This window comes from Mauremys reevesii, linkage group 24 (genome assembly GCF_016161935.1).
Source record: "Mauremys reevesii isolate NIE-2019 linkage group 24, ASM1616193v1, whole genome shotgun sequence".
NCBI classification, from domain to species: Eukaryota; Metazoa; Chordata; order Testudines; family Geoemydidae; genus Mauremys; species Mauremys reevesii.
Genome location: NC_052646.1, coordinates 16,256,359 through 16,272,784, shown reverse-complemented (window position 1 = coordinate 16,272,784; position 16,426 = coordinate 16,256,359). Strand labels below are relative to the sequence as shown.

At 57.0% G+C, this 16,426-nt stretch overlaps 1 protein-coding gene across 6 annotated transcripts; it reads right to left on the bottom strand.

Moving 5' to 3' along the window:
• Positions 1 to 850: 850 nt before the first annotated feature.
• CD22 (CD22 molecule) lies at positions 851 to 14,707 on the bottom strand. Of its 6 annotated transcripts, none has more exons than XM_039513634.1 (14): positions 14,588 to 14,707; positions 13,246 to 13,303; positions 12,403 to 12,804; positions 10,103 to 10,393; positions 9,412 to 9,672; positions 8,151 to 8,414; positions 7,206 to 7,469; positions 5,078 to 5,341; positions 4,546 to 4,818; positions 4,281 to 4,380; positions 3,997 to 4,060; positions 3,268 to 3,407; positions 2,250 to 2,343; positions 851 to 1,349 (listed from the first exon to the last, which is right to left on the bottom strand). In XM_039513634.1, the coding sequence occupies exons 2-14, from the start codon at positions 13,277 to 13,279 to the stop codon at positions 1,176 to 1,178; spliced, it is 2,625 nt and encodes an 874-aa protein (XP_039369568.1). In that variant the 5' UTR covers positions 13,280 to 13,303; positions 14,588 to 14,707; the 3' UTR covers positions 851 to 1,175. The 6 variants fall into 6 exon arrangements, 5 of the variants coding, with proteins under 5 accessions (XP_039369568.1, XP_039369566.1, XP_039369565.1 ...); XM_039513632.1 differs by having other exon boundaries at positions 13,246 to 13,341; positions 14,588 to 14,664; XM_039513631.1 differs by lacking the exon at positions 14,588 to 14,707 and having other exon boundaries at positions 13,246 to 13,697.
• Between the last annotated feature and the right edge of the window lie 1,719 nt (positions 14,708 to 16,426).

The window sequence follows — 16,426 nt, the reverse complement described above, 5'->3', positions numbered from 1 at the left end:
GCTCTGTGTGTGTGTGTATGTGTATGTGTGTGTGTCCCTGCTGCTGTGTGTGTGTGTGTGTGTGTGTGTATGTGTATGTGTGTGTGTGTCCCTGCTGCCCCCTTCTGGCTGGAACACCCCACCCCTTGTCGTGTGTGTGTGTGTGTGTGTCCCTGCTTCCCCTCTGCTGGCTGGAACACCCCATCCCTGCCCGTGTCTGTGTGTGTGTGTGTGTGTGTGTGTGTGTGTCCCTGCTGCCCCCTGCTGGCTGGAACACCCCACCCCTTGCCGTGTGTGTGTGTGTGTGTGTGTGTGTGTGTGTGTGTGTGCTTCCCCTCTGCTGGCGGGGACACCCCATCCCTGGCCCTGCGTCACATCTCCTGTGTTTAGCGCTAGCTGCACAGACTCTGCCCGCCCTGCCCCCGCTCTGCTCCCCTGTCCAGATCCAGTGCTAGAGCCACTGACCCTCCCCCACCCCCCACAGGCTCTGGGTCTCTAGGAGGGGCCTGGCCTCCAGAGCTCAGCTGGGGCTGAGAGTCCAGAGTGGCTCGGGGCCACACCCTGTGGGTCCATGGCCCAGCCCTGTGGGTCTATAGCCAGGCTCTGTGGGTCTATGGCCGGGCTCCGTGGGTCCATGGCCAGGCTCTATGGGTCTGTGGCCAGGCTCCGTGGGTCTGTCGCCAGGCTCCGTGGGTCCATGGCTGGGCTCCGTGGGTCCGTGGCCAGGCTCTATGGGTCTGTGGCCAGGCTCCGTGGGTCCATGGCTGGGCTCCATGAGATTGTAGCCAGGCTCCGTGGGTCCGTGGCTGGGCTCTATGGGTCTGTAGCCAGGCCATGGCCAGTCTCTATGGAGTCTGTGCCCATGCCATGAGATTGTAGCCAGGCTCCGTGGGTCCGTGGCTGGGCTCTATGGGTCTGTAGCCAGGCTCCATGGGTCCGTGGCTGGGCTCTATGGGTCTGTGGCCAGGCTCCGTGGGTCCATGGCCAGTCTCTATGGGTCTGTAGCCAGGCTCCATGGGTCCGTGGCTGGGCTCTATGGGTCTGTGGCCAGGCTCCGTGGGTCCATGGCCAGTCTCTATGGGTCTGTAGCCAGGCTCCATGGGTCCGTGGCTGGGCTCTATGGGTCTGTGGCCAGGCTCCGTGGGTCCGTGGCTGAGCTCCATGGCCAGTGGGGAGCCGGCCCCGTCTGGGGAAGGTCAGTGCCTCAGGGCCGCGTACTGCACGCTCGCCTCCGACTCCGAGTCCGACTCGAACTCCCAGCGGCCACGTGGGGCCCGGGTGCGCGGGGGCAGCACCAGGGTGCAGTAGTTTAGCTCCTCCTCCTCCTCCGGCCGGCCCCCCACATTCTCGTAGTCGTCCTTCGCTTCGCCCTGGGGAGGCAGGCGGGGGTCAGAGAGGGACAACTACAGACACCAGCCCCCAGCCCTGCCTGCTGGGACCCCCTCAGCTCGCAGCCCACAGCCCCCTGCCAGCCCAGCCCTGGGCTTCTCCCAGCTCTGCCGGTGCCCCTCACTCCTGACCCACAGCCCCCTGCCAGCCCAGCCTTGGGCTCCCCACCCCCAGCTCTGCCGGTGCCCCTCACTCCCGACCCACAGCCCCCTGCCAGCCCAGCCCTGGGCTCCCCACCCCCAGCTCTGCCGGTGCCCCTCACTCCCGACCTGCAGGCCGCAGCCCCCTGCGAGCCCAGCCCTGCCCTCCAACCCGCGCTGCCAGAGGAGAGCTGATGTTAAATGAAGATGCCTCAAGACATAATAGGCCCGTTGCAGGCTCCCCAGGGTGTTCATGGCTGGTTTAGATTCCAGCTGCTCGGGGGAAGGGCAGGGTATTTTTATCTTATTTCAACAAATGATTTTATTTTGAGAGCGAAAGTTTATTCTAAGTCACGTGAGAGACACGAAAAGGGAACTAGAGGCAGAAAAACAACCTGTCCAGCCTGCTATGCCGGGGTGTCTTAGCCCGATACAGTCCCATCACCCCTGCGATCCCAGCCCTGGGCTCCCCCGCAGCCCTGCCGGTGCCCCTCACTCCCGACCCGCAGCCCCTGCGATCCCAGCCCGGGGCTCCCCCCCAGCCCTGCCGGTGTCCCTCACTCCGGACCCACAGCCCCCTGCCAGCCCAGCCCTGGGCTCCCCCCACCCCACCCCCCTGCCAGTGCCCCTCACTCAGTGACAGATGGGCATTGCCCAAGCATCACAGTTAAGGGGCCTAGAGGACACAGGCTCTGAAGTGATGGGGCTCTGGGGGGACCCAGGGTAACCCCAGGCTGGTACCTTGGGTGCCAGGTTGGGTTTCTTCACCACACTGTAAATAACAGTTTCATCCGGGGACCCTGGCTTCACTCGCTGCTTCGAGTTTCCTGGCACACTGGGAGGAAATGGACAGCTCTGATGAGAAGCAGCCAGGACTCCTGGGTTCCCTCCCGAGCTCAGGGAGGAGCCAGGACTCCTGGGTTCCCTCCCCACCCCTGGGAGAAGCCAGGACTCCGGGGTTCCCTCCCGGGCTCAGGGAGGAGCCAGGACTCCTGGGTTCCCTCCCCGCCCCTGGGAAAAGCCAGGACTCCGGGGTTCCCTCCCAGGCTCAGGGAGGAGCCAGGACTCCTGGGTTCCCTCCCCGCCCGTGGGAGAAGCCAGGACTCCAGGGTTCCCTCCCAAGCTCAGGAAGGAGCCAGGACTCCTGGGTTCCCTCCCCACCCCTGGGAGAAGCCAGGACTCCGGGGTTCCCTCCCGAGCTCAGGGAGGAGCCAGGACTCCTGGGTTCCCTCCCCACCCCTGGGAGAAGCCAGGACTCCGGGGTTCGCACCCGGGCTCAGGGAGGAGCCAGGACACCTGGGTTCCCTCCCCCCGCCTGGGAGAAGCCAGGACTCCAGGGTTCCCTCCCAAGCTCAGGAAGGAGCCAGGACTCCTGGGTTCCCTCCCCGCCCCTGGGAAAAGCCAGGACTCCAGGGTTCCCTCCCAGGCTCAGGGAGGAGCCAGGACTCCTGGGTTCCCTCCCCGCCCCTGGGAGAAGCCAGGACTCCAGGGTTCCCTCCCAGGCTCAGGGAGGAGCCAGGACTCCGGGGTTCCCTCCCGGGCTCAAGGAGGAGCCAGGACTCCGGGGTTCCCTCCCGGGCTCAAGGAGGAGCCAGGACTCCTAGGTTCCCACCCGGGCTCAGGGAGGAGCCAGGACTCCTGGGTTTTCTCCCCACCCCTGGGAGAAGCTGGGTTCCCTGCCCAGCTCAGGGAGAAGCTGGGACTCCATACTGGGGGCAGATAAACTCATTTCTGCTCCCCTGGTTCTTTTCCTTTGTACCTGGCAGGGGCGGTTGGCCCCTGGGGGTGGCTGGGTGGGAACTGGAGTGTAGCATAATTGACAGCATCTCCGGATACTCCATTCAGGCACCCCACCGATCTGGCAGGCTGCTGGGTTTTGAAAGGTTCCCGTCTCCTAGGCTGAGAGAGAGACAAAACATTCCATTGAGTGCATGGGGATGGCTCGCCCAGCTCTGAGATGCAGCCACCTCTGGAGCGGAGCAGCTGAGGAACAGCTGCACATAACGCCGCATGGGGATGGCTCGCCCAGCTCTGAGATGCAGCCACCTCTGGGCTGGGGCAGCTGAGGAACAGCCGTTCAGTGATGCCGCAGGTTTAGGATGGGAAGTGAAGACAAATCCTCTCTTCTTGTAACGTCTGAGAGGGCTTGGAGGAGGCAGAACAGAATTTCCCACGCTGGGGTTTCGCCCACACGCTGGGTTTGACGTCCTGAAGTTTAGGGAATGGTCTCAGGACCCTTTAATGACCCCAAGGGCTCAGGACTAGAAATTCAACTCTGATCTGCTATAGGGCAACGCCCTGCAGCACAGCACCCCCTAGTGCCGCCCTAGGCATTGCGATGAGCCCTGACTGCCAGGGGAGAGCCCCACCCCGCCCTCTTCAGCACAGCGCCCCCTAGTGCCGCCCTGGGGCACTGAGGCCAGCCCTGACTGCCAGGGGACAGCCCCCGCCCCCTGCAGCACAGCGCCCCCTATCAAAAATCTCTCACCAAGAACGATCTCCTTCGCCTGCCCAGAGGTGCCGCAACCAGCTCGGGAAGACGCCGCTTCCTCCTGCAATGACAATGTGGAGCAGGGTCAAGAGCCAGGACTCCTGGGTTCTACCTCTGGCTCTGGGAGGGGAGTGGGGTCTAGTGGTCAGGGCAGGGGGGTAGGAGGGGAGTTTCCCGGCTGCACAAGCCTGTCGCAGAGGTCAGGCTGCCCGGCTCCGTGGGTGCTGATCCCTGGGGATTGGGGATGCCCGGGCTGGGGGTGAGGAGAGGTTTCTGCTTACCATCGCCTAAGGGTGAAGATCAGCACCAGTAGCAGGGGGATAAACGCTACCACCACACCGATCCCTAGAGCCGTGTTCTTGGCTATAGTCATGGAGCTCCCTGCAAAACAGAGAGCAAGGAATGGTGGGCACGGGAGTGGGGGCCAGTGGTTAGAGCAGCTCCGGCTTGAGGGGCCCCAGCAGAGCTGGGAGCCGGGTGAGCCCAGTGCTGGGCTAGCAGGGGCTGCGGGTTGGGATTGAGGGGACCAGCACACAGTCCCCTTACAGTAGACGGTGAGGTGGTAGGGCGAGGAGTCCCCGTAGGAGATCTGGTTTCTGGCCCGACAGTGGTAGTGCCCGGACGCCTCCACCTTCACAGCCAGGATGCTCAGCACGGCCTGGCTCTGCCGCTCCTGCCGCTCCTGCAGTCGGCCGTCCCGGTACCAGTCGTAGCCCAGCACGGCTGGCTGGGCATCGGCCCAGCACCGCAGCATCACCTCCATCCCCTCCACAATCCGCCCCTGCGGGGCCACGGAGAGCTGTACATCCCGGGGGCCATCTGGGGAGAGAGCCAGTGCCAGGGGTTAGAGTGGGGGGCTGGGAGCCAGGACTCCTGGGTTCTCTCCTCAGTTCTGGGAGAGGAGGGGAGTCTAGTGGTTACAGTGTGTGGGGGGGGCGGGGTTTCTGGGAGTCAGGACTCCTGGGTTCTCTCCTCAGTTCTGGGAGGGGAGGGGAGTCTAGTGGTTACAGTGTGGGGGGCGGTTCTGGGAGCCAGGACTCCTGGGTTCTCTCCCCAGCTCTGGGGGTTGGTTACTTACACCAGACGTCCAGCGGGATGGGCTCAGCATGGGTGGTGCCCACGTCATTCTTAGCCTCACACCGGTACTGGCCCGAATCAGCCGACACCACGGCCACCAGCTGCAGCCTCCTGGAGTTCTCGCCCTGCGGCGCCCCGTCCTTGTACCAGGCATAGTGCAGGGCAGAGGGGTTGGCGCTGCCCACGGAGCACTCCAGGGTCACGGCCTCGCCTTCCTTGATGGACCCTGATGGCTGCCGCACCACGGCAACGTGCTGGGGCGCGTCTGCAGAGAGACACACAACCCTGAGAGCCCCAGGCCGCCGGCCCACTGACCCCAGCTGGGATCTGGCCCATTGACCCCCGCTGGGATCTGGCCCACTGACCCCAATGGAGCGACGGCCCAAGGCTGGGGTCTGACGCCATCTAGATTTTAAAGGCCAGACCATTACAGCCTCCCATACCACTCCTCTGGTTCCGCTATTTCGATAGAAAGCAGGGATTTTCCCTCCTGGGTTCCCTTCCAGCCGCTGGCCCCTCCTGATCCTGCTGAGCTTCAGAGTTACAACGGGAGCCTAGTGACCCAGAGATCACACGCAGGGCCGACGGGGTGGGGGGAAGCCGGTACAAATTACCGGGGCCCGGCAGTCCAGAAGGGGGCCCGGGGCCCGGCTCCCCCCGCTCCTCGTCAGCCCTGTTTAGCCGGTCCGGCCTTGCTGGGGGGCCTGAAAAAAAAAATTTCACTAGGGCCCGAACCCGCTCTCGGCGGCCCTGATCATACGGCCTCTTGGGCCAGCCTCTCCCGGCTTAGCTTTACAGGTGGGACAAAGCTCCAGAGCTCTGCTCCTTCAGCTCTCTGTCTCCATCACCCAGGAAGGCCTCGTGTCCATGCACTGTGACCCGAAGGCCAACGGGACGAGAGTCCAATCCAGCTTGGCTCCTTCTGGCGCTCTGCTTGGAAGCACTTCGCACTTCTCCGTGAGCCAAGCGTGTCTAGCCCAGCTTAGATTCAGGACTCCCCCCAAAAGCCCCTGAGATGACAACCAGACCTGCCAGAGGGTTTTTCAGCAGATCTATTTTTGCCAGAAAACAGGAGGTTCACCCCCAAAAGATTTGTCGCACAGGGAACAACAGTCATATCTGACAGCAAAAAATTGGTTGGAAAAAAAATATTCTCAATGTAACATTTTGGGGGGAATCATTTCTTTTATGATTTCGGACAGATGTTGGTTGTGAGATCGTGGTGAAGTTCTCACCATTGTTAAGTTATTCACTGGAAAAAGCTGGGAAGGGGTAAAAGAGGGGGAGAAATTATGGGGGAAACACTTTCTGGTCATTTCTAAATATTAAAAAAAACTTTTTTCCTCTATTTTTTCAGTGGAACAAAGTCCAAAAAGTCACTTTCCTCCCTGGAAAATATAAAAAGGGGTTGTTGGTTTTTAATAAACCCCACTACATAGTGAGACAAAATAACACTTTTCAAAACTTTTCTGATACTGTTCCAGTGAAAAATAAAGTGAATTAAGCCACGAAAAAGATACTTTTTAAATAAAAGGCTAAATCGTGAGCGTAAATAACACTTTTCGAAACTTTTTTGCATGCTTTGTCAGTCACAATAAAATGGAGAAAGCCAGGAAAAAGCATGACAACGTGATTTTCGGTTTTTGTAAAGGCTAGGTGGTGAGAGAAAACCACAGCTTTTCAAACCTTTTTTCTCCCTTTTCCGGTGGATTAATAAGGCAGAATTTTTTTAAAAGTTACTTTCCCATTAGAAAGTGTGAAAAAGACTTTTTAATAATAATAATATTAATAATAACAATAATAATAATGAGAAAAGGCTACACAATGCAACCAACGCACAATTTGTATTGCTTTTCACCCCTACTTTTCTGTTAGAAAATAAAGGGGGGTTTGGGGGGGTTAAGTCACTTTTCTCATTAGAAAAGCATGAACAAAATGTAAAAGGCCAAACAATGAGAGACAAAGACCATTTTTTCTAAGGGGAGAAAACTGAATTTTTTTGCTCTTCAAAAAGCACCAATGGAATAAAAATGTTGAGCCGGAAGAACAAAACGATATTTTTTATCAAAATTTTGCAGTGGAAAATTCCAAGAGGACTCTGCCTGGGAAGCCAGGAGGCGATTACTTACACTGCACATCCACTGAGACAGGCAGAGACTGTCTATAGCCGATCACGTTCTGAGCCGCACAGCTGTAGTTACCGGACCGCTCCTTTGTGGCAGGGAAGGTCAGGACGCTCTCCTGGGTCTCCTGATACCATCTGTCATCCTTGTACCACGTGTACTTGGTCACCGGGGGGTTACTGCTGCCCACCAAGCAGTTCAGTGTCACCGCGTTGCCTTCCCGGATGCGCTGGAGGTTTTCAAGGGTGATTCGTACCTCCTTGGGGGGGTCTGGAAAATAATCGAGATCAGAGTGTGTCTCAGTGTTCGGGGGCGGGAGGGTTATAGGCAGGAAATAAAAAGGAGGGAGCTGCCTGAGTGTAGCCGACACCTGCCTGAGTCTGCAGAGAGCCTGAGCTCATTGCTGGGAAACGAGGGTGTGACACCCTGGCACCCCAATAGTCACCACTATCCTGTAATTAGGATATGTTTTGTACAAAGTATTCCTTGTGAGGTATCACGTTAAAAGTCTTGATCAGCTAGAGATTAATATCTCATTGGATTGTATGTGTTACCGTCGTATGTGGAGTTATGAAGTTTGGCTTTGTGTGTGTTACTGAAACATGTTGTGAGGCTGAAAACACCCACAAGCCGCCTTTCAGGTACAACAGTAAAAAGGCCAAACAATGGTAATGGCTTATTGAGGAAATGCAGACGAGCACAAGGATCACCCCAGGAACTGCGTGCAATAGAAACCTCTCCGAGATAGCACTGCACAATGGTCACAGCAAGTGGGAAGAAGCTATACAAGTGGGGGAAATGATGGTCCCTCACTCTCCCGACAACAACACACCTGGAAACACCTGAGGGGCAAAGACTGAACTGTGGGAAGTGATGGTCCCAGGCTGGAAGGATTTTTAGCCTGTGTATGAAAACCTGGGAAAGCCCCCTGCTGGTCCCCTGGCAACTCACACTGCACATCAATTGTAATGGCCGGCGACTCCGACATCCCAACTGTGTTCTGAGACTCGCAGTGGTGGGAACCGGACTGGTTGGGATGGATCTTGTCGAAGCGAAGCTCCTGCTGGGTTTGTTCTGGGATGTGCTGCCCATTTCTGTACCATGTGTAGTTGCTGACGGGTGGATGAGCCCTGCAGGAGCATTTGAGCACAACCGTGGTCCCTTCGTGGATTGGAGAGCCGGTCACCAGTTCAACACGCACGTCCTTTGGGGCGTCTGGGGAATAAAAAGGCCCTGATTTAAATGGACTATTCCATGGGAAACCCTAAGAGACTTGACCAAGGTTACCCGGAGAGTCCAGTGGCAGAGAACAAACTGAACTTAGTTCCTCGGTGAACACCAAGCAAACCAAATGTCCAGTGAAATGAATTATCTGTCTGTGGCAAAATCTCCAAAAGCTGCGGGGGGGGAGTGTTTTTTGGTCTGTGAGTATTTTAGCACAATCCGGGACATTTCACCCCAAAAGCGAATGTTCCTCTTGCATCACACGTTGTTTTCTGCATGTGCCAGGGACCAGGTGTGACCCACCGAATTCATTCAGGAACAAGATGCTCTCTGGCTCTTCCATGAGCTGATAGGTTGAAAAAACTTTCAAGCGTTTGAAACAGCCAAGTCACTTCTGCTTCAAAATGGGCCAATTTGGGGAGGGGGGGGGAGAACGTCACATTTTTTAAATGACAAATTTTCTGTTTTCTCCTTTTTGCCCCTGAGTGAAATAAAATAAATTGTTCCAGCATTTGCAGGTTTGTTTGTCTTTTTCTCCCAACTCTGTGTGTGTGTGTGTGTGTGTGTGTGTGTGTGTGTGTGTGTGTGTGTGTGTACACACGTCTCCCTGCTGCCCCCTGCTGGAGGGGTTGAATTCTGCTCTGTGCATGTAAGCACCCCCCTGCTGAAGGGAATGGGTCAGATCTGCCTTTGTGTGTGTGAGATTAGGCAATTGCCCTCTGCTGGCTGGAACCAGAACTGCCATGCTGTGTGTCATGGGCTTTGTACTGCTAAGCCCTAATGGAGATTCCCCTTTAACTTCAGTTCCTGTCTTTTCCAGTGCCACAAGCCCTGCCTATTTCACCTCCTCTGATGTCCACATCACACATGTCTAGAGAAGTACAATAACACCCTCTCTTAGTCCCCCTCCTTGTGCTCAGCAGAGGTATCTAGTCTCAGGCAGTTCCACAAACCTGCCTTCCTGTCTGGCCCCAGCCCCCACACTCACACTGAACGTCTATTCGCAGCGCTGGGGATGGGACCGTGCGTATTTCATTGGTGGCTTCGCAGTGATAGGAACCGGAATGCTCGTCCCCCTTGGCTTCAAACTCCAGCCTCTGCCCCTGGTGCAGCCACTGTGAGTCCTTATACCAGTTGTACATGGAGACGGGGGGGTTGCTGCCCTTGGTTACACACATCAGCACGAGTCTGTCCCCCTCTTGGATGGTCTCTCCGGGTGTCGCTTTCACCTGGACTCCCTTAGGGGCATCTGGAGCAAACCAACACATGGGTGAACAGCTGAGATATGGACACTGTCCAGACGTGGGGCAGGGAATGGGACACTGGGCCTTTCCCCTGCAGGGGGCGCCAGCTCCCATCCAGGGCAGGGACTGGCTGGCTCAGGGGGACGGGGGATGGGGCATTGGGCCTTTCCCCTCTAGGGGGCACTGGCTCTGACCCTCGTGCCCATCCCTGCCCAGTGAGACGGCCCCACCCTTCCTTCAAAATACAGCCAGCTCCCGCCCCATTGGCCAATCTGCTTCCACCCACCTGGACCCTAATCCACCTCCCTGGTGCCCCCCAAGAAATGCAGCCCCTAGGGTGCTTATGGGTCAGTGCCAGAGTTACTGATGGGGCTGGTGCTGTCAGACCCAGGGGCACCCAGTTCAAACCCCAGCCCCCCCCACACACACACTCACATTTCACGTCCAGCACCACGCTGCTCTCAGAGCTTGGTGTCCCAGCCGGGGTGCTGAGTCGGCAGGTTACATTTTTCCCATGGTCCTGCCAGGTGGGTGTGAAAGTCAGTGAGCTCTGAGTCCTTCCACTCTCCATCCTTGTGGTGGGCTCAGGGGTCCCATGCCCCAAACCGACCCACGTCAGGGTTATGGGGTAGTCGAGGCAGTAATAGGCTATGGAGCAAACCACATTGGCCAGCATTGACTCCCTGAGCTCTCTGGGTGCTTGGATTTGAGGAGCTGGAGGTGAAGCTGCGTCAGGGGGACAAAGGGGAAGTTATTATGGAGAACACTTTATTATTAGGTGTTGTTAGATGTCTGGCTGTGTGTGTGTGTGTGTGTGTGTTCTCTGTGTGCTGCCCCAGCTCTGCGCAGACACTTCGAGCGAACCGCCCAATGACCACTAGATCCGTTAAGGTACGAAGGCACTGGACCAGGTTTATTGTCGACAAAGCAGGATAGTAGCACCTGGCAGACTCTACAAGGATACTATGACATGTCTGCCCGTGACAATGGACGCAGCTCAGTCCATGGTGGGACTTTCCACTGAACCCTCAGCTAACCAAAGATTCTCCCTCTAAGGCTGTGTCTACACTGGAACTTCGTCGGCAAAACTTTTGTCCTTCAGGGCAGGGCTGCCCGGGGGGGGGGCAAGTGGGGCAATTTGCCCCAGACCCCGGGCCCTGCAGGGGCCCCGTGAGCCCTGGCCCAGCAGTGGTCCGGGTCTTCTGAGGCATTTTGGCGGCAGGGGGCCCTTCAGTGCTGCCGAAGACGCAGAGCGACTAAAGGGTCCCCAGCTGCCTAAATGCCGCCAAAGACCCGGACCACCGCCGGGTGAGTACAAGCACCGCTGCTCCCCTGCTTTGCCCCAGGGCCCCTGAATCCTCTGGGCAGCCCTGGTTCAGGGGTGTTAAATACACACATCCTGAATGACAAAAGTTTTACCGATGAAAAGTGCAGGTGTGAACAGTGCTTTGTGGGCAGGAGTGCTATCCCGCCGACAAAGCTGCTGCCACTCCTTGGGGTTGGAATTTTTTTGTCAGCAGGAGAGCTCTCTCCCGCAAACAAACAGCAGCTACACTGCGCGCCTCTTAGCAGCAGAGCTATAGCAGCACAGCTGTGTCGCTGAAAGGTGCCTAGTGTAGACAAAGCCTTAGACACATCTTTATACCCTGCTATAAACAAGTTCCGTTCTGTCAGCCTGATCTTATCTATTAGGAGGGGTCAGTGTGTTCCCGTTATCCTGGGGGAAGGTTTTCCTACCTTCCTCGGTACCACTTAATCTCGGGCTGTGTGTGCGTGAGTGCTCTGTGCCCAGCACTTCTCAGCAATGTGAATCTCTGCACGATCAGCCCTGTTCTTGCCACATTCTGTGAGCCGGGCCTGCCTCACACCAGGCCTCTGATACAAGGGCTCGCGTCACAGGCTCTCTTCCTACTGCATTAGGTACGTTACGGTAGAGCCCCTGCCCCAGGTGAGATCTGGGCCCTGTTGGGCCGGGCGCTGCCCAGACACAGTGAGAGAGAGTCCCTGCCCCAAAGAGACCACAGTGGAAATAGGCAGAGGATTATTCTCTCTGATTTTCAGGTGGGGAAACTGAGGCACCAAGAGCTGAAATGACTTTCCCTGGGGCACCCGGGAGAAAGAGAAACTATGAAATAACAAAACCCAACCCCCAACATCCTTCCTTGTGCTGCACTTGGGGTGAAAAGGGAACAAAAAGCGAGTGGGAAAATTAAATTAAAAAATTCAAAGTTTGTGAGTAAAATAGTTCAGGAGAAATGTGGAAAAACACAGTAAAACAGAAACAACTTGGAAGTTTTCTATTCAAACTGTTCTTCCGTTTTGCTAGAGGCTCTGCTGAGCAGCACAGAGGATACCAACCTACTGCTTCTGCTAGGTAAGGACCCATCTCCTTTAGCTCGACTGGCAGAGGTCAGTGCTGCTCTCGTGCAGACGAGGAGTTCAAGGCTGGCTGTAGCCCCAGACTTTAGCGAGAGTCGTTGCCTCATTAAAGGGATGGGACAGAGGTGGAGAAAATAGGAACAGCCGGCCTGGATGTCATCCCAGGCGCACTGAGCTGCGTCCCCAGCGATGGCTGCTACCAGAGCAGGGTCTAGTGTTTGGGGGGGCTGGGAGCCAGGACTCCTGGGTTCTCTCCCCAGCTCTGGGAGGGGAGTGGGGTTTAGTGGTTAGAGCAGGGGGTGGGCTATGAATCTTTAATCTGTTCCGACAAGGAAGCCCAGGACTTTCCCTCTTACCCGTCACGTTCACACTGATCCTCGTCATCCACTTCTCCTCCTGCTTCTTCCTGGGGTTCGAGATGATCAGTCTCAGCCCATACGAGCCGTTCTCGCTGGCCCGCAGGTCAGACAGCTGCAGGCTGCAATCTTTCTCCAGGTCCCCCAGGAACCTCACACGCCCTGTGAAGGCCGGGCTGATGGCGGCGTTGTGTTTATACAGGATGGTGCCATTGAAAACTTTCTTCTCCTGGTCATACACAGGGTTCAGGTACCAGGTCAGGGAGCTGATGATCAGTTTGTCTGTCCTTATGGGGGTCATGACACAGGATCGATAGCGGCACGAGATGGACAGACAGGCCCCCGTCCAAGCGATCAGGGACTTGGGCACCTCAACAGGTTGGTCGCATTGACACAGGAAGCCTGGAAGCAGCAGAGTGACAGAGATGGCAGCGAGGGGCAGGCTGGCCGGGCGCTTCCGGTGCCGAACTGGGACTCAGGAGATCGGGGTTTGATTCCCAGCATGAAACTCTCTGTTCCACTCATGGTGTGGCTCTGTGCCTCAGTTTCCTCATAGGCATGCTGGGAAGAACCCAAGAGTCCTGACTCCCAGCTCTAAATCACTAGACTCCACTCCCCTTCCAGAGCTGGGATAGAACCCAGGAGTCCTGATTCCCAGTCCACCCCCCACCGCCAATCACTAGATCACATTAGTGTGATGCAAGTGGAGTAAATCTCACAGAGGAAAACCTCCCTCTGCGCTTGTGACACCCCCCCCCCGGGTCTTCTCTCCCATCTCCCCTGCCCCCAGGGCTCTGAGGGTCTGAGGGAGCCAGATGTTCAGGGCGAGGGGAGGGGTCTTACCCGGGAGGAACAGCAGCCAGACGAGACGCCTCATGGTGACCCCAGGGCAGCCGTGGCACTGGGGAGCAGAGGAAAGAGCGAAGGGCTGGTTGGTTCCTGTGATGACCCAGAGCAACATCAGCCACCCGGAGCGGAGAGAGACCAGGTAGAGGGGAGACTGCAGGGAACCTGCTACCTGCCCTAACTGCTAGACCCTGCTCCCCTCTCAAGGATGGGAGAGAACCCAGGCGTCCTGGCTGCCAGCCCAGCCCCCTGTTCTAACTCACTAGCTGCCGGATGGGTTTGTCACACATGGCACCGTGCAAAGGGTGTCACATTTAGGCAGCTAAATGCATGGGGACCGTTACACACCCCACTAGGCTGGGTTCTGTTATTACAGGTCTTGGTACAATCCCACCCACACCCCCCGGGATCTCAGACCGGATGCCTCTAATCGGTTAGGGGGTGGGGGATGGAAACCATAACTCCTGAGTTCTATCTGTAACTCTGGGTGGGGAGCAGAATCTAGTGGTTAGAGCAGCAGAAGAGCCCAGAACTCTGAGCCCACTTGTGTGAGAGGTTCTCCAGGTCACCCCCGGTGCCTCAGTTTCCCCAGCTGTGCAGCAGCTGTCAGGCTGTGCATCGCCGCAGGCCGGGCACGGCGCAGTCCAGAGTCAAAGGCCCCGGCTGCTCCTCACGTTTGATTCCCCCACTTGGGTGATGGGGGTTGAAGACTCCTGGGAACGCTCCTCCCCCACTTCCGAGCAGCGCAGGGCGCCAGAGCAGCTGTTTCCCCCGCGTCAAGGGCCACTGGCTGGGCCTCGGCCCGGGGTATTTTTGTCACAGAGACGCTGCCACTTCCTCTGGGCATTGAGGCAACCAAAGTGAGGGGGAGGACGTGGGAGAGCAGCCTCAGGGTGTGAGAACCGGCATTATATACCCCTGTTCCCTAGCACCCCCGTAACGCCCCCACCCTGCAGCACAGCGCCCCCTAGCGCTATGCTGGGGCATTGGAGTCAGCCTTGACTGCCCAGGGAGAATGCGACCACCCCCGCTCACTTCTGCACAGCACCCCCTAATGCCCCCACCCCGCCCCCTGCAACCCAGCACCCCCTAGCGCCTCCACTGTGCCCCTGTATGTGTTTCCCTGTAGGTCTCCCCTCCAAGCACTAAACAGGCCCCTTTCTTCCCGCTCAGCCCTGGAGAGCCAGCGTGCACCAGCTCCAGCTCCCAGCCCCCCACCATTACCCCTAGACCCCAGTTCCCTCCCAAAGCATGGATAGAACCCAGGAGTCCTGGCGCCCAGCCCCCCCTGCTCTAACCACTAGCCCCCACTCCCGCCGGCAGGAGAATGTGCAATTACCTTATAGCGTGTCCTGCAGCTGCGGCTCCGGCAGCCAATCTGGCCTGGGGGGAGCTGCGCAATCAGTCCGGCGGCTTTGGAGGGCGAAAGGGGAAGTGGCACCGGGCGGGGTGAGGAGGGGGTGAGATTTCTGTGGGTCCCTCTGGGGGCGAGCTGGGGGGGGGGGCTGGGCCCCAGAGCACCTTGAAGGGCGGCTCCAAACTCCCCCCTTTCACTGCAGGTGCAGGGGGCTGTTTAGCAGCGTCTGAGTCCTTCACTTTCCTCTCTCTGCTAAGCAGGGCCGGGCACGATCCGGGCATGGAGGGGAGACAAGAAGGGAGTGGGGTGGGGGGCTCTCCCCTGGCAGTCTGGGCTGGCCCTGATGCCCCAGCCCGGCACTAGGGGGCGCTGTGCTGCAGGGAGCAGGGTGGGGCTCTTCACAGGGCTGATCCTGGTGCCCCAGGGCGGCACTAGGGGGCGCTGTGCTGTAGGGAGCAGGGTGGGGGTCTCCCCTGGCAGTCAGGGCTGGTCCCAATGCCCCAGGTGGCACTAGGGGGCGCTGTGCTGCAGGGAATGGGGGGTGCCACCCCTGCCCCAGGGGAATAGAAAGGTCACTAATTGCTCAGAATATCTCAGTCCAGACCTGCGCTCAGCCTGGGGCAGGGACAGCAGGGGGCGATCGCGCCCTGGGCACGGCGGCAGGGTGGAATATATGATCGCACCTCTTACTGCGGTGCCCTCGGCCCCGTCCTTCTCCAGCCCTGCGTCTATGTCCCCCCATATGGGCAGGGATAGATTCACAGCCAGGGTCTGCAGGATTCAGTGTTTGTTTCTTGATCATTTCAACAGACAAGATCAACATTTATTTTCAAGCTTTTTTTTTTTTCAATTCTCATCCCTGGAAATGTTCAAAATTTTTTCCTGATTTTTATCGATTTCCCGTGGGGGGGAGGGGAGCAGAGAACAGCGGGATCGGCCAAGAATTACTTCCTGACAGCAGCGGTTGAGATGCTAAAAGTTAGTGCTTTCTAACCCTTAAACAGAAATGTCGCTGGTGCACATATGCAAAGTCAATATCCTGAAATCAAACGCGGAGACATTCTCAAGCAGCGTTCGACTTACTCTGTAAATGTCAATTATTATCAAGGGAGATATTTTTTCCGCCCCTTGACATCGACGTTCACCGATAAAAATGCCTCTCTGCCAAGCCTAGATAGAAACGTGTTCGGCGGAACTCCATGTTTACTTTTTTAAAAACTTCGCCGGACAATTTACCATGTTTTTCTTTCAAATGTGTTTCTGTAAACGTGCAGTCGCGTGACGTGGCGGGGCGGTTAATCGGTGATTTTATTTGATCTTGGGGCTCAAGAAGGTACAGCTTTATAACTCTTTACAACATCCACTGTCAACATCACGTGGCAAAATACACAAAGGACAAGCCGTCAAGCAACAAATCAGACCTGTTCCACTTGTAACAGGCCTAGTTCAAAAGTCCAGCTCGCTGGATTTTGACTCAAAGAAATTCTTCGTCAGCAGTTTTCTTCCTTTGCCTGGCTGTAAACTTTGATTAATACCAATGAGGAAAGACTTTCTCGTCCGTTTGTGTGTAAACAGTGAAATCAGCGTTAAAATCCTGTTGCTGAAAGCAGCTTACAGTGCGGCGTGAAAGGATTAGATAAAACTTTACCGACGTTTACCGGTAAAAATCTAATCTTCCTTGCTTAGCTCTAAGCTGCTTTCCACAGCAGGGTTTTTCAAGTGGGATCTCTGCTCCCGCTCACATTTACCAGCTGCTAGCAGTCACCGAGCTCCCAATATTAATTCTTTTGCCGGCCTGTCACCTTTCTCCACCCCTGTGAA